The sequence below is a fragment of the Hetaerina americana genome, unplaced genomic scaffold, assembly GCF_022747635.1.
Source record: "Hetaerina americana unplaced genomic scaffold, ioHetAmer1.1.p SCAF_22, whole genome shotgun sequence".
Lineage (NCBI taxonomy): Eukaryota > Metazoa > Arthropoda > Insecta > Odonata > Calopterygidae > Hetaerina > Hetaerina americana.
The window spans coordinates 8,947,038-8,969,963 of NW_027286786.1; the positions used below are offsets into that span (position 1 = coordinate 8,947,038).

The 22,926-nt window shown below is 43.0% G+C and overlaps 1 protein-coding gene across 1 annotated transcript; it reads right to left on the reverse strand.

Annotated features, from left to right (window-relative positions):
• Positions 1–2,595: 2,595 nt before the first annotated feature.
• Positions 2,596–22,134, reverse strand: LOC139689302 (endocuticle structural glycoprotein SgAbd-8-like). The gene is made up of 4 exons (XM_071586374.1): positions 22,033–22,134; positions 13,167–13,291; positions 7,663–7,831; positions 2,596–3,485 (listed from the first exon to the last, which is right to left on the reverse strand). Exons 1-4 carry the CDS (start codon positions 22,039–22,041, stop codon positions 3,363–3,365), a joined length of 426 nt encoding a protein of 141 aa, XP_071442475.1. The 5' UTR covers positions 22,042–22,134; the 3' UTR covers positions 2,596–3,362.
• Between the last annotated feature and the right edge of the window lie 792 nt (positions 22,135–22,926).

Consider the following 22,926-nt stretch of genomic DNA (forward strand, 5'->3'; position numbering starts at 1 on the left):
ATTTTCTTTTGTACCAGATTTGTTAATTCACGTATTTAAGATGTTTTCCCCCAGATACGGCTACCCACAAATATATAATAACTGATGTTATTACAATTCCAAACTAAAAGATCATAAATTGGCCCTTTCGGAATATCACAAAATTTTATCTTCAATAAAAGGTTGCACTCCATTGATTTTTGATTAATGCTGGATTAAATTAGTGTCAATTTTGTATATTGTACGTTAAATGCAATTCAGTCAACTCCATTCGTTCATTCCTTAGAGTTCTTCGCTTTACTTGCTATTGATAAAGATGCCACATTACTGCAACAAGTACAAATAAAATAATAATTATTTAAAATAAACAGCTGTCGGGTACCTAACAGATAGATTACGTTACGTTAATTATGTTATTAAATATCACGGCCCCACACTTAGATTGGTTAGATCAGACCATAAAGATGGGATAAGGAGGATGGATTCCAGCATACAAGGACACAGATACTCGTTCTTCCCCCGGACAATCAGGAATCATAATGCTAAGGAACCAAATTCACCATAGAAAAATCGAAGACATTCTACTCACAGGTCAGGACAAGATTAAGCGTTGCATAGACATAGTTGGTACGTTCGTTGATGGTATATGTGCCTGCATGCATGTGAGTTGTAAGGGTTTTTTCATTCATCAATACGATTTTGTGTGTGTGTGTGTACATTAACATGGGTTTTGCTCTGGTTTACGGGTGGTGGCCTAGCACCCCCCGCCACACGCCCTGGCGGCGGCTTGCGGTGTATTATGTAGATGCAGATGGACATTTGTAACGTTCTAAGTTTTATTCGCCGGCTTTGAAAAAGCTAAGGGAAAAAATACGATCCATTACTCGATATTTAATTATTCATTGAAGGCAAGGCCGAACTATGGACATCCTGGATATCCAACGCAGTGGGAAAACGTGGTATTTCTTCACAGTTTAACTTCGAACGAAATACAAACAGGCGCAAGTGTTTGAGGAATCGTTGTGTCTCCTTGCGTGATTTTTAGCGCCTGTTTAATTGATGTTGTGAAACATGTCTGAGAACACAAAATGATCACAACACGAGAACAAGCAAAAGGAGGTCTACGAGGTAAGTCCAATGAATACACGAACTGAGGCCATAAAACCTTTAGTTTGCAAAATTGAGTCCACATCGATTTTGTCCCCTTCAAAGTGCACTCCATTCATGGCCAGGCACTCATTCCATCTTCTTTTCCACAGTTTAAAGCAACCTTGGAATTCCTCGGCAGTTAGGCTTTTTAGTTTTCTCGTCACTTCTTGGTTTATTGTGTCCAAATCTTCCCAGTGATGTGCCCTCATTACAGTTTTGCATTTTGAGAATAGGAAAAAGTCGCAAGTAGCAAGATATGGCGAATAGGGAAGATGATCAAGGATCGAGGTGATCGATTTTTTTGGCAGAAACTGGCGAGCAATCAATGCTGAATGTGCAGGTCCATTGTGTCATGATGAGGGATCCATCCATCGCCTTGAGTCACATCTGGTCGCACCCGAGGCACGCGATCTCTCTGAGGACTGTAAGGTAGAACTCAGCATTTACTGTTTGTCCTTCAGGAAAAAATTTATGATGAACAACACCTTCAACATCAAAGGAAACCATGAGCATGACTTTGATTTTCGATTGGCTTTTTCTTGATATTTTGGTTTCCTTTAATCCACTTGAAAACAGATGCTTTCTTCAGAGCATTTTCACCGTAAATAGCTGTCAACATTTCAATAATTTCATGATAAATTTTACCGCACTTCACCAAAAACTTGATATTGAATCGTTGCTCCGTGATTTGGCCAATTTCCATTTTCGACGACAAACAGTGAAAACAAGGACAACAGAAACTAACATAAATGGCACCATACGCACAGCTCGACGATCCGCCAAGCACAGACGGCTGGCTCATTGAGTCTCAAGCAACTAGCACCACTGCTAGTGGTCGGGGCTATAGTCCGCGTAATGGCCGCCAGATTGTACCAGGTCACGCATTTATTGCACAGACCACGTCTGCTCTAACAGTTTATCGAATTATTTGAAGTAGGAGCTCCCAACCATCTTTAATTAATTTGCTTATTAAGCCTGAAGCGAATCGGCAACTAAATCCCCTCAACTTGCATAGCCTGTAGACTAATGTTTATCGAGTAAATGTTGGCTGTGTGGAAGTCAAACAATTTACAGATTTACTGCGTAGAATTATTTACACTTCAGCTCGAAAGGAATAATATAATTTAGACGCACACCCTTCGCTGAGCCCTCGGCCTCTCCTTGAGCTTGGAGGTTTCCCTCTTGGCAGACTTGTCGCTTGCTCCCTTTTGCCTCTCCTTCCTTGGGGGTACTTATTCAAACCGCGACTATGATGGGCTTCTAAAGCCACCCGTCATCAACCACCGTGAGCCGGAGCATAATGCACGGCAGAGTTGGTTCGAGGGAGTCGTCCGTTAAAACTGAAGAGACTTGACTTCAGAAAAAATTGCCCTAATTACAAAGTAGACGTGGAGTTAGCTGCCAGTGGCGAGAATTAAGTGGAATGAGGTAGATTATGAGGGTGAATGATGCAAAGAAAAATACAGGTTTCTTTATATTAAAGTATTTATTTTGCGCCCAGTTAAACGCTTACTTTATTACAGTAATATCATTACAATATCATCCAGGTAGCGTAGTGGGATGCCAGAAGGATCCTTCCAAACCTGGCGCCGGGCCCACGTGGCCCCAGATGGCCAGTGGATTTCCATTTGCATATATTTTAAGATATTGTACAAATTGCATATATTTATATATATATTAATTTATTACAGATAATTCTGTTATCCGTTCTGCAGGTCGGTACCCATATACCTATTGGCCGGGCTTTTTTTTGTCTTTTTATTTTGCGAGGAAAAAGTCTGTTCATATTTAAAAAAGGGGTGCTTTGGAAAATGAATTCACCTCGGCGGAGAGAAGGATTGCATAGGAGGAGGGGTTCATACTTAAAGCATTCTTTAGAGAATTTGCGTTTTTATAAAAAATAATTATTAATTATATTATGATAATGCTATAAAAATACGCACGTCGGCTTTCATTTTTCACTTCCGATGTTTATAAACTGTCTCGAACACTCTTCCAGTTCCAAAACTGTGGATTCCCACTCTCGCTCCCGCCTCCACATCATCACATTTCCACCCCCTCCTTCCCCTCCACCCTCCCCTCCACCTTCCACGGAACCCTGGCTGGTCATCTTGGCGTCGGGTCGAGTAGGGCGCTCCACTTTCGTGCCGTGAACAAGTCTCGCGTGCGGTCGGTCTCGTCGGTCGGAGTGTGCTCTCGTGGGCCGCTGGGCGTGGGTGGCGCCCCCCCAGCGCCTACCTCCTCCTCCTGCTGCCGCCTTGGTCCCCTTGGCGCTGTGCCGGGGGCAGAGAGGCGATGTAGTCGAGGGCCCTCTGGATGGCGGCCGGGACGGGCGGCGGCGTCGGCAGGTGCGCCCCCTGCAAGGCCACGGGAGAGAAACGTCAAAGGGGTCCCACCCCCTTCCCCCCCCCCATACGCACATCCGGGGGCCGCGAGAGTGGAGCGAACTGCCCCCGAGGTGGGGGGGGGCGAGGAGCGAACGACCCCACACAAATGGCGGCTACGCCAGCGGAAGTGCCAAATGGTTTCCGGCATTGACGTGAATGCAAAAGAATAAAATGTCAATCATTATATTTCTAAATGAACCCCTCTGCTTTTATCGAGGGGCTGAGTGAACCAGAGGGTAGATCGTTTTGCTACTGACAGGACGATTCTTGTTTCAAATCTGGGGTTATGCATTTTAGTAACCTAGTCTGAAAATCCAAGCGGTGCCATTTTTGGGTACTGAAACTTAATTGTGGGGGGGGGAATGAATCGCGAAAATAGAAAAGAAACTGACGCCCCTGAATTCATGAAAATTAACGTCTGCCACGCAATGCGCAATAGTGCCTCCTGCCATTCGGTTGATTGCACCCGGGTGATCTATTTGGCACTTCCAGTGGCACCTGTCACGATTTCGTGTTGCAAGAAACGTGGATCACACACAGTTTATCGAAGTTAGGAACAACGTTTATTTTATAAAGATAGCAAAGCTGAAATATTTTAATTTTTTTTCGAAGAAGTTAACAGCTATTTATTGGTTAGGTCCTTCAATACCGTAATTTAGGCCGAAGATAAAGTTTGTTCAACCTGATGTAACATTGCTTCCTTCAGGCTTAATTATTTTCATTCATATTACAAAAAATATGACTCCTGTCAGTTCTCACTCACCAGGGGAGACTTATATTTAAATCCCTCTTAAATTACATTTGGAAAGTACGTTAATGCTTCAAAGCTACGTCATTTCTGTTGTACTTTAATTTTTTAATCAATTAAGGGAACATGGCAGTGGAACAAAACAGAGCGAAATGAGTTTCATTTTTCCTCGAAAAGATAAAGAACCGAGTCTCAAATCAGAACGACTATAATTACGCCGTTTTCTTGTAATTTTATCTCGTAATCATGTGGCCGGAGCCGGTGGATTTGAGTTTCAAGATCCATTTAGCGCTATACGATATGTCAGTATGCGTGTGAATGAATATCTAAAGTACGTTGTGGAAGGCTGATAGAAAAGATGAGTATGAAGCGTCCAAATCTTATTCATTTATAAATATGATAAATATATAAATTCATGGCTATTGGTTTATAGAGATTTTTATACACTATTCAGATTTTAAATTTGAAGGTTAATACCCAAAAGATAATGATTAGCTTTAATTTTAAGTATTACTGAGATAGAGAGTGGCTTTTGTTGGATACGTAAATTATCCGATCAAAGAATGGAACACAACCATACGCTAATACTACGTGTTTTAATATCATATCATAGTTTTCGAGGTGCATTTTATGGGATTGTAGTGTATTACGATAGTATTTACAGACGTCGGCGGTGACGTCGGGTATTCAGGTTTGAATATTAATTACAATTATTATAAGATATTTAAGAATTCATTCAAGGTAATCAGAAACTACATTAGGTTTAATTTTGGTTATTATAGTACTCTATGATTATTCAAAATATTTTAATTTCCAGGTTTTACAGTTAGGTTCACCAGAGAAAATTCTCTTTTCATCCGTAAAAGCATCACTCATCAGTTTACCTCTGATTTCAAATTCCTTGACATGACTGAGAATAATGCAAGAACGCAACTAGCCTAGCCCCTTTTTGAATGCTTACCACTTGTTTGCTGGCACAGAAACACCAATCAAGTCCTGCCCGGCCCCTTCCCGATAGAGAGCTGCAAATGACACGTTAGCTTGCATTAGAGCCACTACATCCACAGTCCAGACCTATGCCCGAATCGCCCATCTACGCGCCCATGCTTTGCTTTTATGCGCGTATCCTTTAGAGCGATATGTTAATGCTTTCTAAGGAGAAACTACTAAAAAAAGCTTCATGCAGTGGATATTGCGTGTAATGCACAGGAAAGAGTGTTCTGGACAGTTTGCACTCCCTTTGGTCAGCAGTGCACGCGTCTTTGTGATTGCTGAAATCAACAAGTTGACTTCGATTAAGGGTGCCATGCTGTGCGAATCGGATGCTATTTTTGAGGGTCTCGAAACATGCAAAGTAAGTGCTATGGCATGCAAGGATGACGGATTTCTGTACAAAGAGATTTATTTTCAATGTGATGCGCAATTTTGAGAAAAGTATGGGATATTTTTGCTATCATTGCTATTTATGTTTCCTACCTAACCTATTAATTATGCATTAATGTATTCTGCAGTTTATTCGACGATGGGAACTGGTAATAAGTGCAATTTTAGCTACATATCAACATTAGATCTTACACCCAAGAGGCATGTTTATTGTTCAAATGCTCATCTGTATCCGAAGGGATAATGGCGAATGCACTGAAACGGCCCTCTCACATATTTTGCGTGGACTACTATGCGTTGTAATTCATTGATGTGATAGCAAATCATGCATTCAGTAAAATATAATGCATAATCAATACTCCAAGTGTTGAGTTCAATACACCCCTTTAAGAAAATGTACATTACTCTTATGCCTTTGATGGTATTTATCAGAGTCATTTCAATGTAACATTTGCGGGTAACTCCATAATAATATCAATGTCAATCTTCAGGATAAGTTTGAATGAAATATATAAGTAATATTTTTCTGTTGGACCACACTGGCGGCCCATCGTGCCAACATTTGATTTTACCGAAACACCCGAAGAAGTACTCATCCCCCTGGCACTTTGGTTTCTGCAAAATGTCACTTGCCCACCCATCCACAATTCCTATAGTAATGGACCCGGGCTTGGTCGGCGGGGGAGAGGGTTGGGCTCACCCAACGACAACGCCCGTGACACTCACCACTGCCTTGCACACAGCGCACGAATACATCGTATCAATCTGTAGCCCACAGATCGTGGTGCCCAGAGGCGTTACCATGGGGATTCCTGTCAGTAATTCAGTACTCTACCCACGGGACTACCACGTCCCGGAAAAGACGTGGCATCCAACAATAAAAAAATTATTCTTTTTACCTAAAACCCAATAAAAATGAAAGGGGGTATAATTCCAGTTGTGCTCATGAAGCGGCCTTGGTCGTCGATGACGGTTTACGAAGCGAGAAACTCAAATAACAAATCCCTTGAACTGAATTAGTGTCGATGGCTGATGATTTTCAAACCATGGGAATAGCAACCCATCACCGGTCCCTCGCCTATCGCGGGGGGGGGGAGAACCCTCCCCTCCTCCGACCCCCTTTCCTCCCCCCGCCCCTCCCTCGCACCTCGGCGCCTGAGAATGCGCGGGAGGCGACGGCGCATGCGCCAGCCGTCGCTCCGGTGGGCTCCAACTATTTGGAAACCTGTGCTAATTTCAAGTAGATTGCGCATTTAGTCCTTTTCCACTGTGTTTTGTGGGAAAGGAGAAAAACTCGATCTCTTTTCAATGTCCTCGCGCCTGTGTTTGTGTTTGTTAGTGTGTCCTGGGGGGTTCCCAGCGAAAAAGAGCAATTCTGTTCCAAAGATGTCGTCGCAGAGGAAGTAATGCCGAGGCAAAAGGGCTTCTGACGAACCTCCACGTTTTTCTGTTCAGCCCTAAAGCCTATCGAAGGAAGAACTATGCAGAGACGTGGTCCGATCATGCTTCGCTACTTTAGCCATGCATCACCGTTTCAAATGATTTTCACTGGTTTGAAACAATTATTTTATCCCTATCCCAAGATAGACATGAATGAGGGTGTGTTTACAGTAATTAGCTTAGGACATTGATTAGTTTTAACATATCTAGGTTATTTTCTTTTCAATTTTGAAGTATTTTAAATAGGTTCCCATTGCTTTCATATTAATCGACAATGCTGGGAAACTATTATCCTCTCATTTTATTGAATTTTTCATATATTTAATAATATTTCATTTTCTAAAACTAGATCAAAATGTTTTAGTTTTCATCGTTGAAATTGAGGTAAATGATTGGGATACTATATATTGAAATAAGGATCTTAAATTTGCAAAAGTAAATGGAATTAATCTTTGAAAATTATTTAAATTGATCTGCCAAAAGTGTCAGGTGGGAAAAGGAATATCCCACCGTCACTTTGGTCGCCACAGCACCTCATACCTGTGCTTCTTCGCTTTGTTCGCTCACTCTAATTACCTGTGGCTGGAACCCGTTCTCGTCGGCCGTGTAGGTGACTGTGATGCGCGTGCCATCTGGCGCCGTGTACGAGTAGGATCCGACGGCGCTCTGGGCCTCCTGGCCCTCAACCCCGCGGTTCTTCAGCTCCCCCTTCTCCTCCACGGCGATCTCATTGCCCGTCTCGTAGCTGCGGAGGAATTGTATTCGGGAAAAGGCGTTAGTGTTGGCAGGGTCACCTGACACGCGGGGCCTCGCACCTTCCGACCCAATGGGGCAACGAGAGCTTCCTTCTCGTGCCCCTCTTGGGTGAAAATGTCCCGTCTCATCCATCAATCCTTAACCTCTACTTTTGTATATTATCTCCTTGATAGATGATGGGTTGAGACAAAGTTAGGTATGCAAAATAGGTTAGGCATTATCGAGCACTGAAATACTAGACGTTCCACTGCTCGAGGCAGGGCAGCCAGTGAGAACCTGGGAGCGGGGTAGTGACCCTGGGGCGGGGGGAAATGAGGACTTTGTATCTTCGGGAGGACCGCTAGATTTATTACCCCAGCGTGTGCAAAATTACTTGTTAATAGTTGTTCACAACTGTCGTGGACAAATTAAGCAGTTCGCTTGAGAAACAAGGAAATGAACAAGCTTAAGGGCGATCAAGTGTTCTGCCCTGTCATCCTGAGCCCTTTCAGCCCTTTCACCCTGAGCTTCCAAATTGAGTATGCCAAGTAAAGTAGGGGAAGAACTTTGGCGGGGCGTCATCGGAAAATAATGCAACACCTTATCAAACTGAGCGAAAGCAAGTTAAAATATTAGTAATACTTGATCGTAGAAGGTCGTGCTTATCTTAGCTAGTGCGCCCGTGCGTGCCGAATGGGATGGGAGACCTCACATATCCTACGTGTCGTGAGGTATTTTATTAATTAAATGAAGGCAGTGCTGTTATTGCGTTTAACCCAAGATGAAACAATACTCCTTTCCATCCGTGGGTGTCTTTTGCGGTGAGTGCCGTGGGAGGGATGCTGCGACGGCAAATGCGCATGTTGGCCCCTCGGAGGCCACGCCGTTTGCTCCTGCAGGCCGCGGAGGCCGTGAGAGCCGGGGGCTCGTTTCCCGATTCGGGCGCCGGCGTCGTGCAGTGTCTATTGTTGCCACCAGGAATAACTGAGGACGAGAACTATTTGAACGGAACTCCAGTGAACATATGGTTACAGCTTTTGAAAATTTAATTAAAATGGGGTACTTGTAATCACATTCACACCGATCTTGTACTAGATATCCTATATTAATTGTTCTCTGTTTAAGAACTCTTATGACACGAGCGTAATGTTCTCCTAAAGAGGAATAATTTGGATGCATTTTCTTCGCATTCTAAATGCATTTTCACTCTAATGGCCACATTTTAATGAATAGACTTGTTGCCTTCGTGAAAATAACAATGCCGGTCTTTCATAAAAAGTTTCATTCACAAAACATTTTCTAAGAAATCTTAATCTTTCTCCATACCTAAGGTTGGATCGTATTTTAACCTCGCATTTATGAAAAGAGGTCACCAGTTAAGGTTTTAAGGGTGGATTGTGTTGCAATCCGTGTGAGGGGAGAGTGGGAGGAGCGTGTGAATCGCACTTCGAGTCGAGCGCCGCTGGTGCGGGGGCTGCCAGGGGGGTGAGGCACCACCCGCACCCGTGGCTACCAACTATCTGCATGAGGGATGCGCGCGGAGGAGGGCGAGCTCGTTTATCGAAGACGTCGTCGGCTGTGAAGAAGACGTATCTTTCCCGCACTTAAATTCGGCTTCCACCGCAATGCCCGCTCACAGACCCCGCATCTCGCACCAGCTCTCCCGCCAGGAGTGGGCGACGAATACGGAAAAGTTGATTCTTTAAGGTTTAAATTATTTTGGAAGATTAAGAAAGAAGATTTTCGAGAAGGCTCGTGGAGGTTTAATATTTAGATTGAAAATTTAGATTTTCCTTCTCTATTGTGGAGTGTCAACGACGGACAACCTGCGCGTCACTTGGGGCAAGCGTGCCATAGATTCGCCCCTCCCTTATTGGATTGAAACCTTTCGACGGCTTTCCGGCACGGGGCATAACATTTGCCCTGTGCATAGATGTCAAATAGGGATTGCCATCTTCGACTTCCAAGGCGGTTTTTCCCATTGCTGAGCAGCAGTCCAACAACGAGTGCTTCCTCCCGGGGCGCCCTCTTCGCCGCGACCCCCTTCGCAACCCCTCCGCTCCCGGGGCGAGCATCGCGCCCCGGCCCTGGCGTCACCACCGTCCGCCTTCCGGCCCTTCCGCCTGAGTTTTTCCACCCCTAATGCTCGAAGGCCAAACTGCTGACAAATGAAAGCGCGGGAGAAAATGCGATAGGTTGCCCTTGTCTTGCATTTAACGTTGACGACACAGCAACTCGTGCGCGTTGCACATTTCCTCACCAAGGAAAATCTCTTTCGGTCCTCCTTTCTAGAGGATTTTGACTTGGCTAACGAAATATTAGTTGCCCTGGAATGGACAATGCTATTTGGCAATCATGTGAGTGGCTGCAAGAGCCCCGTTGGTAAGGAACGTTACTGAGTCTCACCCCTATTGCGAATAATAGACAAATTCTGAAGACGTCTATTCAAACGACGTAACTTCAATACCCCGTGGCGGAAGATGATGCAACTTGACTTGAGATGTCCCTGGTTGAGGCGATGGACATGTACGGCACTGGAGGGGGTGGAGGGGCGGTCAGAGCAGGCATCTGCCTACCCTCGGCGCATCCTCACATTTGCGCTGCCGCGCCGGGAGTCCGTGAAACTTGAGCGAAGCGTTCCCGCGGTAGTAGTAGTTTTGAGGGTAGGCGACCGACAGCTGAGGTCATTTGCGCCATAGGGGATGGACAGGAAAGGATGAAGGGTGGAGAGAAACCCGGCGTCGGCATTAGCCTACTATTTACGAAAGGCGCCAAGGGGTCCGCAGCTTAACGTCCCATCCGACGGATGGCGTACTCACTCAAAATGCCCTCCACAAAGCACCTCAAGCAGGGATCGAGATACCTGAGAGCAGAAAATATAAATGCATAGTATATATTCTCTATCTAGTTATATATATATATATATATATATATATACTATATAATTATATATATATCTTTATATATATTATATCGTGCATATATATATATATATATATATATATATATATATATATATATATATATATTCATTTATATAGAAAAATGTATAAGGAAAAGGGATAGGAACACACATAAAGGAATATTTGTTCGCCATTTGGCTGGATTTCGTGTTTGAATGTGCATTAGGCCAATGTGGCTCGTCTCTTCTTCTGGCTAGACGAGCCACGAAACGCACTGTTCTTATCCTGTATTTTGTTGTATGATTCCTTTACTACTATCCCTTCCTCTTTGTGTCTTGTCTATTTCTCCTTTGATGGGTGAAACAGATCCCTAACGCCATCTCTTTGCCAATGATTCGGGGCACTTGCTTGCATAAAGTATTGCAGATCTCAGGATAAATGACGTTTCCTGGATAGCTCAAGTGGTTAAGAGCCTCCGCCCGGCAGGTGGAAAGATCCGGAGTTCATATCCCGGTCTAGGAAATATTTTTACACTCGTGAAATTCCTGATTCCGCCTTCCCCAACTCTCATGTGTTCGTCCTTTACGTGTGTTCCTATCCCTTTTCCTTATATATGTTTCTATATAAATGAATATTGGTTCGCCGTTTGGCGGGATTTCGTGTTTGAATGTATGTATATATATATACTGGACTACCGCGACCCATATATATATATATATATATATATATATATCTCGTGTGTGTGTATATATATGTGTGATTTTTCGGGTACCAGGTCTTCCTGGGAAACCATAACCGGCACAGGGAAAGGAACTGGCCCCCCTACCCGGATGTGTGAATTTCACACGCCGTATAGGGCTTAGTACTGGGTGATCTCTACCATCACCTACCAAACCGACCTTCGGGTTGATAACTGTGTTTATGGTTTTATATAAACGTTGTTATATATATATATATATATATATATATATATATAAAACAACGTCACACAATAACGTCTTTCGAAGCGCTTATGATACATGCTGCAAAATCTAAATTAAGGTGTCGGTTTGTAATCACTGCGAAACAGGATTTCGGTCATGGAACATTTAGTTTGGATTGTTGTAAAAATAAATGATATTCTATGATCAGACTGATTAAAATGGCGATAAATTGACGTAAGTTCGTTACTTTTGCAATAATTCTGCATTCCTAAACAAAGAACCATGTTTGCATAACTCAAGGGCGTGCTTAGCTCGACTAGAAAGGGTGAAATCGAGACAAAATCTGATATTTTAGAGAGAATACTCTTTAGCATGAGTGTTTGACTTCACTTGCTATGACATGTATTTGATTGAGACACGGCAGCATTCTCTAACGATTCATGATTTCTGGCAAGTGGCTATCGAAGTGGTATTTTCTTACGTGAGTACATGCTACAATTTTTGTCTTGAGGAGATGTTTTCAATATTTACTGCTGCGCTTAAGGATATTCTCGCGTGGAAATGAAGGGAGCCTTAAACACGTCCGTGGAGCACTCAAATCCTTGCAGTCAGTCGAGAGCAGTCCTCACATTTCCCCTCGCATTCGCTGGATTTGCCGTGAAATCTAAATAATGACATTAGAAACATCATGGAACCACGTGATAGACTCAGATGAGTTACTTAGAAAAGTAACTCATCTGAGCCTATCACGTGGTTTTAAGGTTAGTGTTTTTACTGCGGGAGAGATTAAATATTTTAATTTGGAAGGCTATTGAAATGTCGGAACGGAAAATTTTCAACAAAAAAAGTAATACAGCCAGTGATTGATTTCACTATCATTATCTAAGTGGACAGAATCCGACATACAAGTTTCAAGTGAACTAATCACGTAAATATAATTATTCATATCTCTCCAAGAGAAATACATACTACACCATTTGATACAGGGCCTTAAAATGGATTGACAACCACCCAGGAAAATTTTATTGAAATAAATGCACTCATCTTTAAAAGTGATTCATTTCCCCCAAATCTCATGCTATTCAATGAACGAGGTTATAAGTGGCACATTTCAAGAATGTTCATGGGGACATAAAGGTCCAACGAATATAGAAGACCTGTCATAATTAGCTCAAATTTGACATTTTTTTAAAAAGTGTATTGTGATACAATTATTTAATATCGATCGAAGGGTCAGCTTATTTTATTTGGCTGTTCTCGCTTTTTGGCTCGCGGCAAGGGTGCGTGACCTCCTGGAAGGCGGGAAGGCATTTGCCTGCAGGAGATTCGATGGCGGAGTCGGCGTGTTGGAAACGTCCTCGCCCGAATGCCTTGCCTTTTGGAGCAGCAGTGGACGCTTTGTCTCGGCAAATGGTTGCGTCGCTTGGGCTTCGCTTTTTTGTTTGGGGAGTCGGATCGGAGTTGGGAAGTGCGTCATGTTAAGTGGGGGCATGGCCAGTAGCGGCGTTGACCTCCTCACCTGTATCTGTAGGAGCCGTCGTGGTTGACTTCGCTCTCGTACTTGAGGATGGGGATGGGCGTGGAGCCGGGCTGCTGGGGCATGGCGATGGTGACCATCACCAGCGACGACGCGAGGATGATTGCCTGCAACGGGACGGAGAGAGAGGATTAGTCTCGGAGGAGATGGGAATCAGCCATTGTGCTATGCGGAGATTGCGCGTGTTCCCGAAACAGAATCATCATTCCAGCCCCGCAATCACTACCTGAAGTCAATTGTTAACCCTCGGTAACAAATACAATGGAAATAATTTAATAAAGAAAAGTAATTTCGTTATTTATTTCTAAATCATTGTAAAATCGTGCTGTCATTCTGGGCCTCTTTTCTCAGTCATGCGGAACTTCAGGAACCTTTTCTGACAAAATCATTCTGTTCTAACCAAAAGCTTGGACCTAATCAAGGAATTCTATCCATTCGTATCCCGTCAATTTAATCGTAATTTCTGATCCCGATTCAAAATAATTTGAAAGATTTTCAGGACTTACGAATTTTAAAATTCTCATACATTAATATTTACGACCCATCGTATCTTCTCTCCCGTATTTGAAATTATAACTTGATAATAGAGCCCACTTTGTTGCTTTCTATTCCATAAAATCCCAATTAACCATCATTACATATTCGCAACCGTTAATATTAGTATTCGTCATATTTTTAATTTTTTCCTTATATATTTTCCAAAACCGAATAATCTATGCTTTAATTGTCCCGTTACAGCCATTCGCTAATCACAATCGTTTTTTTCATTCAACATTAGCATCTTCATCGGTGATGATTATTAATGAAAAGTCATTGCGTTTTTTTATCCGCATTCACCATTTGCGGTTGTGCCATATGCAAAATTCGGGTGCCAACAGAATAAAATTTTCTTTTCGCAAGCCTTTTTAAAAATCAAAGTGAAATGGCGGCGCAAAAGACTAGCTTTATGAGTGAAAAGCACATAAATTATATAAAATTAATAGCATTGTAAATGCGATGCCAGTTTTTCACATTGCCCTCGCAACATCGTGCCGAAATGGCCGAATTCAGGTTTAATGGATGATAAATGGGAGTAATAGTGAATAGAATTATCACGCCCTAGCAGTCCGATGGAGTTATGAAGCGACACCGTCCTTAATGGTGGAAATGTTAAAGCATTAATGAAATTTTAATTTAATACTCTTTGATGAAGAAATTAAAGAAAATGTGTTGGATATATATGCCGTATTCAGCAATATTCGTGGCATAGAGTTACTAAGTTACCTGGCTTCATGCATTGATCGCCATCCTTGATTTGCCGTAGTCGTGCATTCGGTGAGGCGTACGATACATCACCGCGACTCCCGGGCACTTTCGAAACTCGCCCGTCAAGCTTGGGCCGCCAAGTTACTCCGAGAAATTCACTAAAACCTTGAGGCTCTTCAAACATCTCTGAGTGATGTTCATCACTTAAGAGAGGGAGCCTTTGTAGAAGCCCCGGGCAGCCGGGGACACCGTAAAGTGCTCGCATTGTGCGAAATCTGCTTTTTTCTCTGGTACTTGGCAAATTTATGGGATTAGACGCTATGGTTTAACACATCGGCTTGTATGATTTACAGCGTTTTAACAAAATTAAAACGTATTAGATATTAAAAAGTGTTACAAACAGTTAATGAAACAGGAAATAAGAGTTATGGACGTTGATTTCGACGAAAATATGTCTGATGTGTTCTTGAAAATGATGACCCCGATGCTATTGGATTTCATTTGTTAGATTGCTTCGAACTGCTTTTGGCGATCGCCAATGATTAAGTACTCCTCGTGAATTGAGCGGTCGGAATGATTCCTTGGCATTCTGAATAAACCAATAAACGTGGGAGCCCAACACTAAGGATCCGCAATTCAACGTCTTATCCGATGGACGTCGTACTCACTCATAGTGCTCTCCACATAGCACCTCAAGTAGGGATCGGCATACTTCTGAAAAATATCAATCGTCTCCAGGATTCGAACCCGGGCCCTATCGGTAGGAAGCCAGTAAGTTAAATACCGCACCGTCCCAACTATATAACGGAGAAAGTAAAATTTACTGAAGGGGAATTAATGGGTGGAGTGAGGGGCGTGAATTAGGAAGGGGAAATGGGCTGTCGGATGGTATTCGAAGAAGGCTGGATACGTGGATGCAAGAGACGCCGTGAGGCAATAGGATTGTGAAGTTGGCTATGAAGGGTTGAATACTGGGAATGAGAGGAAGAGGTGGAAAAGAATAGAGATCTTGGATGGGATTAAGAGAGGGCGAAGGAATGCAGAGCAAACGACTGGGTTTTTGCGATACGTGGTCTGAGGTCGAAGGGCATTTTGTGCCATACAAGTTTACGAGCAGTTACCACAACCATTCCTGAACATTTACGTCCTGAGTGGTGGTGCAGTGAACCATGCTTGCATTTACGGGAGGAAACTTGTTTTCACTTTAGTTTCATCTCGTTCCTAAGATCGGAGTCATTAATTTGACCTTAAAAAAGTTAAGACCGCGTATATTTCACATCTCTGTTGCTTAATGTCGTCTCTAATGCCGGTGAAGTAATATCATATGTTTAGTGTTCCTTGTGTGGTCGTTTAAGAAGTGTTGAAAGTCGAGGGTCGTTGTTGAAACATTTGTCTCCGTTTGGACATTCTTAAGTAACACGCAACTGGAGATTACACATGATACGCATTTAGGCAGCACTGGCGACACTGCGTGCTCCATCTTTTCTTGCGTGTGCACCAGTCTCTCCCCCGTCGTCCCTTGCCGCAGCGAGACCACCCCTCTTCCCCTCTCCGTACGCGCGCGACAGCGGAGAAATCTCCGCGGAGGGTGGGGGTGGGGGTCGCCAATCGCATCTGGCGAAGTCAGTCGGAGTCTTGTGGTCGGTCACGACTCGGACGAGCCCTTCCCTCCGCGGATGAAACTCAAGACGTGGAGAGGGAGGGACACAGCTGGCTTTACTCGACCCCTATCGTTCCCTGTCGCTTCGAAATCAGGGTCACAGAAAACACTCGAAAAGGGTTCTGATTAGGAGTAGTTCTGAATAGGAAGGAGTTTCGATAATTCACAAAAAACAGATTTTCATGTAAATAGAGCAATATTAAAATATTGTTTATATTAAAGTGTTCCCTTAGGTGAGAGATGAAAACAATATTCCTTATTTTCATTAACGCGAGATAAATATAGCAGTAGAGACATTAGTTGGCAATTTTCGAAAGATCGACAAAGTTGTGATATTCTGAAAGAAATTTATCTCATTCTAAGACTTTCTAATCGACCACTTCCCAACTATAATTTATTTCTAACTTATTATTTTTCTGATCAAAAATTCAAATATTTCCATGGGCCATATCATCCGTAGTGGTCGCGATAGTACAGTACAGTACAGCGTTGGACTACGGACCGGAAGGCCCGGGTTGCTGTCTGGGCGCCTTCCACTCTATCCCAGCTTTGTGATTTTTCGGGTACCAGATATTCCTGGGAAACCATAAGGTTGTATAAAGTTATATATAAGGTTAAAGACTGCTCCCCCTACCCTGCTTGTATGTGAATGTTCACTCGCCGTATAGAGCTTAGCACTGAGTAAAATTAGCTACCTACTCCTACCAAACCAACCTTAAGGTTGATTACTGTGTTTATGGTATTTTTATCATCCGTCATCAATTTTTAATATCGATATCTGTTGTGATGGAAATACAGACAGATTTTCTAAAGATATGATTCCCGCGTTTGCTTGATTTAAACTTTGTGTTTTTAAAATCCGTCTTGATGGAGGCAGTGGAGGTAGAACATTCTTCTACGCTTTATTTTGTGACCATCTGATCTACTTTAAGAGCTTTATAAGTTTAATAAAAGGAGTGGATATTTTCCGAATTGCGCGTAAATCAATTCTTAATGAGCTCCGATTCTGTTCAAACAGACATTGCAGTCCTTCGCCTCCCTCCTCGGCCCTCCTGATCGTTTCCCCGTGGAGGAGACCTTGTCGCCCCGGGGGGAGGTTGGCCCCCTCCCTGCCTCCGTCCATTCAGGAAGGGGGGGGGAGACGGGGTCGCCAGTGTGCGAGGCGGGAGCTTGTTTGTGTCTGACTCGGCCCCGCTTTCTCAACCAACCCCTGTTCCCTTCTCCCGCCTCCCTTGCCCAAGAGGGGCGCTGCGTCCCCACCATCCACTGCCCTCCTCGGAGTTCCCACTCCGTACTTTTTGCGAATGGTTGTCTCACATGCGAGCTCCGTAATCACTAAGGGCGCACTATGGGGGTCACCGCGATTGGACCGCACACCGTCGTATCTGCTTTCTTCGCCTTCGCAGGCTGTCGTTTCAGTTAATTTCCTTCATCAAATTACGAATGTAACTGAGAAAATTTTCCGCTTTTGAATTTAATGAGTACATTTATTTCTTTCCGGAAAAAAAAGGCAGACGATAAGATGGATGAACATAAGGCACACTCTTGGTAGTAGAAGACATTGCATATACATATATGTATGTATATATATATATATATATATACATATACATACATATATACATATATGCATATATATATATATATATATATATATATATATATATATATATATATATATAATTTTGATTATGATTTGATTCTGAAGACGACAGCCGAGCTGTCGAAACGTCAAATAACAAATTGTTGTGAGTGTCCTTTCTTTGTGTCTCTATATTCTAAAAATCTACATCTGTGTTTTTATATATTTGTGCGTTGCCGAAAAGCGTTCCATTTCGAAGATATTTATTTATATATATATATATATATATGTATAAAGGATTGGAACACACTTAAACATGACTGACATCAATATTTTGGTGGCCCCAGCCACCTCCATCTAGGTTTAAAAAGTCACTCCATTGTATATATATATATATATATATATATATATATATATATACAATGGATTGACTTTATATATATATATATATATATATATACAATGGATTGACTTTTTATACCCAGATGCAGGTGGCTGGGACCACCAAAATATTGATGTCAGTCATGTTTAAGTGTGTCAATCCTTTACACACACACACATATATATATATATATATATATATATATATATGTATATATACTATATATATATATATATATATATACATACATACATGTATATATACATGTACATATACTGAAAGGTGATCCCTATTCATTCTATTATTAATGATACAGCAATTTGAGTATTCCTTAGTTAGCAATTAAGCCGCGGGATATCTGCTTTTATCCTTGACTATTTTATGACAGACTGTTGTTTAATCCAATCATAGATAAATATGGGTCTCTCCTCTTGTAGTGGTTCCGTAGCCAGGGGGGTGGGGGGAGAGAGGGAGGGGGATGCCATTTTCATCATCGCAGTTAGAGATGAGGAAAGCTATATCTCGCATCCGGGAGAGAATAAACTGCAGGCGTCACCGGCTTGCTTCCTCCAGTCAACAATGGTGCATTTGATCTCTATGGCGATGCGATGAGTTCGATCAAATGATTTGATTTAAGTATCTTCTTTTGCAGTAGGAGTAAATCACGAGTACTGATCTAGTGTTGTTGAGTTGATACTTTATGTAGGTTGCTCTGGTAAATCTTCGGAGAAGTATTGGATTGGTCCCCGATAATTGAGGCGTTTGATCTATTTTTAATTTTGACATTTATTTCACTTGGATGAGGCCACTTCAGATCAGGATAAACTCCTCGAAATTAAAATTCATCTTCATATCACTGTTTTGGCTCGAAGTATTCTCTGAAATTGGTCATCTCAAAGATCCAACTACAGCTTTTTTCTCCTTCTCTTTTTTCAGGATAATTTTCAAGATCAAAATGATGGCCTCCCACTTGTTACTCAGCGTAAGCAGTCTATTTCTGGATTTATGTAGCATATTTCCTCATTTAAATCTCTTTAAGGTACTGAGAAAAACGTTATATTCGAAAAATTATCTTAGTTGAAGTTGCTATGGGCACCAACCACCGTTTTTGCCTTCAGCGGTCGTACCTCGATTTCTGTAGGTTTTCTGGCACCAAAGTTGTGCTTGCAGGATGTGCTCTTGGTATCGCCTTGGCACCGGGGCGAGCGGGCCGCCTGCCTGCCATCGGTACGCAATCCCTCGAATGTGAAGTAATCCGTTATTGTGCGTCCCTCGCCTGCGACATGGCGCCTCCGCACCGGTGACAAGTGTCACGGGTGCTTGGGAGAGGTGTGGAATGCGACATGACCACCTCCGCCAGCGCCTCTCATGCAAACTAGCGTCTTCGCAATGCCTGCAGGATCTCCGTGGATTTGCACAAGCTTCCTTTTTGCCTGCAGCCAATGACGCAATGGCGAGAAGAATCACGGATGCCGTCCCAGCCGAGAGATCCCCTTGGACTCCCGACTCTGCCCCCCGGCGGCGCTCGAAGCGGTTGCGCTGGTTGCGAACGCGCCAGGATACACCGCCTCTGCGCGGAGTGGCCAACGCATTCGCGTACAGCGAGTGCGTAAAGGGTCTGGCCAGCACTCTGGGTTCACTCCATCTTCGTACCCCGAACGGAAGGTGCACGGGGTACGTCAAACTGGCTTCCCTATCGATTTCCCCGACAGAGAGTGCCTACGTGGTCGCAGAAGCGTGTTATTATATAAAGAAATCGTTGAGATGTTGCGTCAGTTGAGTGATAATGGTATGCAACTCATAGTTACGGCTTTCCACTCTTGAAACACGACTCACCCACCGAGCAGTGTTTACGCGAGATTTCTTGTTGAGGATAGAACAGATTTTCAAAAGACTCGTCGTTTCTATTGTCAGAAAGAGGGTACAACATAATCTTTGATGATTATTGAATTAGGTAATCCACCGGTTGAGGTATTTTTTTGGATGGCACAAACTACACAACAATTCTCTTTTTTCACCTGATAGAGAAGAACCCAACATCTTTCTCTGCAAACAAGTCCCTCCTCATATCCGTATACTTCCTTCCTCCCTTCATTCCGACCAGGTTTCCCATCCCATTCCCGCCCTCTCCTTGTTTGCCTTAAATTCTCCCCTCTTATACAGTCTTCAATATTCCACTGCCGATCAATACGCCCTTCATCCATTTTTCCTGCCTCCATATAATTTCTCCCAACAATCCCCTCTCCACCGCCGCCAAATCCAGCACTTCCTCATCTGTTTCCCTTCCTGTCCACTTCACCTTCTCCATCATCCTCCACGCCCACATTTCGATGATTAAATGTTTTTGGAAATAATATCACTATTGGGACGTGTTATCCTTTTCTGACACGAAATGCAATCGAAAGAGTCAAACGACAATCTAGTTTTTAATCTGGGACATCGCCTCGCCTGTGTCTGTTTGTGTCTGGAAAAGACGCAGCAGTGAGCAATAACAGAATTCTAGTTAATTTTTTTAGAAATAGAGTCAAAAGTGTTTTACAGCCCACGCAGGCACAAAAACTATTAACAAAACGAAATCTCTCGTTAGGTTCAAAGTCGTCCTCGGTAGCTAGAACGAGGCAATATTTTCCCCTGAAAATTTTGCCTCTGAACTTCAAGTTCAAAATTTTCAGGCGAGGGAAATATTTTCAAAACGCTGCACGAAATTCCGAAGAATTACTTTTCGAAAGCACTAAATCCAGCTAAAACCTGCATTTAAAGATTGAGATATACCAGTTGTTTCTTGAAACTGAATCGATTGCCTATTATTCCAGTCGTGGGATATTTGCTAAATTGTCATACTTTAACATCACACAATAATTATTATATTACTTCCATTTTAGTTATATCTTTGGAATCAGACCATTTATATTTAATCTGTATTGTTGCTATATCATGTGTTTGGTTTTAGTTGAACGAATAAAAATATTATTTGTTATATTGACACTAATTTAGCTCAAAAACTTTTAATTGCAGCAGTCGCAAAAGTTAGTTTTTATAACAATGCCATAAATTGAATATAAAATTAAGCTTACTACTTTTAAAAGAATAATTTGTTGAAAATGAGGTCGGATATTTATTGAACATATCTGCGGTGTGCCATAAATTCTAAGGATGACTCATAAGAATATTATGATTAGAAGAATATTTGTGCAAATGAGTGTCTGACGCCGAAACGCGAATAAATAGTTGTCCCTAAAAATGAAGTCACTTCAATGAAATGTCTTAACTTAATCCCTTTGTCTTAGCGAAAATAGAAGCCAAAGATGAAAAATGCACTTGGAAAGATAACTGTATAGGTTCATTGACGATTATATTATAAAATATGTCCCGATGAACAAACATCTCTCAATATCTCGATAAATGTATGCAGATGTAGATCTCATGCAAATTAATGTGCTACTTGATCAATGAATAACTTAACTCCATATTTTTTCGCGCTAAGCCTTATTACACCACTACGGGTTTCGACGCAAAAATCTTCCTGATGCAATTGCCTGAACGGATAGTTGCGGAATGCGGTTTAGTTGGAAAAAATACGAAGTTTCACAGAGTAGAGCCTGAAACCATTGAATCCGTGCTGCTCAATGCAAGACAACTTAAAAAGGCTGTGAGGTTTGACCGAAAGATACTACTTTGAAGAATGTTAGTGCATGCGAATCAACACAATATTTCTCGACGACTAACGCATTGTTTCAACCACGGCAAATTGCTCGCCTCCCGAGTCGTCAACGGGTTTAGTCTATCAATCCTTCGATCGCGTCCAAGTAGAGGTGGGTGCAAGTGGCGGAAGCACCCTGGCGGCCTCCGGCGTCTTTCTAGCGTCGAGAGCGGAGACAACCGAAGCCTCTCCTCGGAGCACAGCGGGGACAAGTGAAAGGGCCTGTCTCAGCGAGTGTTGGACAAAGGAGGGTGCGGGGGGGGGGGGCGAGATACCCACGGGAATCATGGCGACGGCTCCTCGGCGGTCTCTGTCTGCTATATCTGTCTGGAATCCTCGGTGCACACCCCTGTCGTCTTCTTTCCTCTTGTCTGTCGAGCGATTTTGACTCCCGACCCACCGTCGCGATCCCCTATTTATATGGCGGAGAGAGAGGGGGTGGGGGAGTGAGGGAGGGAGGGAATGGGGAGGGGGGAGGGAGGTGCACCGCGGCAGCCGTGTTTTCTTTTCGCGTTTCCTGAGAGAGCTCACCATCCCCCTCCCCCCTCCACATCACAAGGGCGGGTGGGGGAGAAGGAGGGGGGGGGGAGGGGGGCGGCCTCGCTTCTTTTGCGATTTACCCTCGTGCGTGCGGCGCTGATCCTCTCTCGCGTGCACGGGGGGGTCGACTCCGCCGGTCCTCTCCCGGGGATTGATTCGATTTCTCTCCATCCTCCCACCTTAAAGGTTTGACATCCATTCCTGTCGTCACCAAGCGATCACATTATAAGCAAACGCACGTCTTCCGGGTGGAGGGCCGGGAGGCCTCGACTCCCCCTTTGGCGCCACGTGCGACTGCTCCTTCCTTCGGGTTCGTAGGTGTCCCTCCAGCCGTTCCCCTGCAGCAGAGTACTCGGAGGATGATTAAAGGGAATCCTTGATGAAATGAAATATTGTTTTATATCTTGTATTTGATATCGACATTTTTTTTAAATCTTTGAGGAGGTACTGGATGGCATATTAACAGGAGCATAAAGCATTAGTTTAGTGTTAAAATGATTTAAAACTTAAGATATAATCAGAGTATTTAAAAATTTCACCATCAATGGGTGTTTCACTAATGATTTATTTTGAAGTTCCTATGTTGAAGGATATTAAACTTGATGGTAAAATAGAATGAAGTTCGAGGGAGGT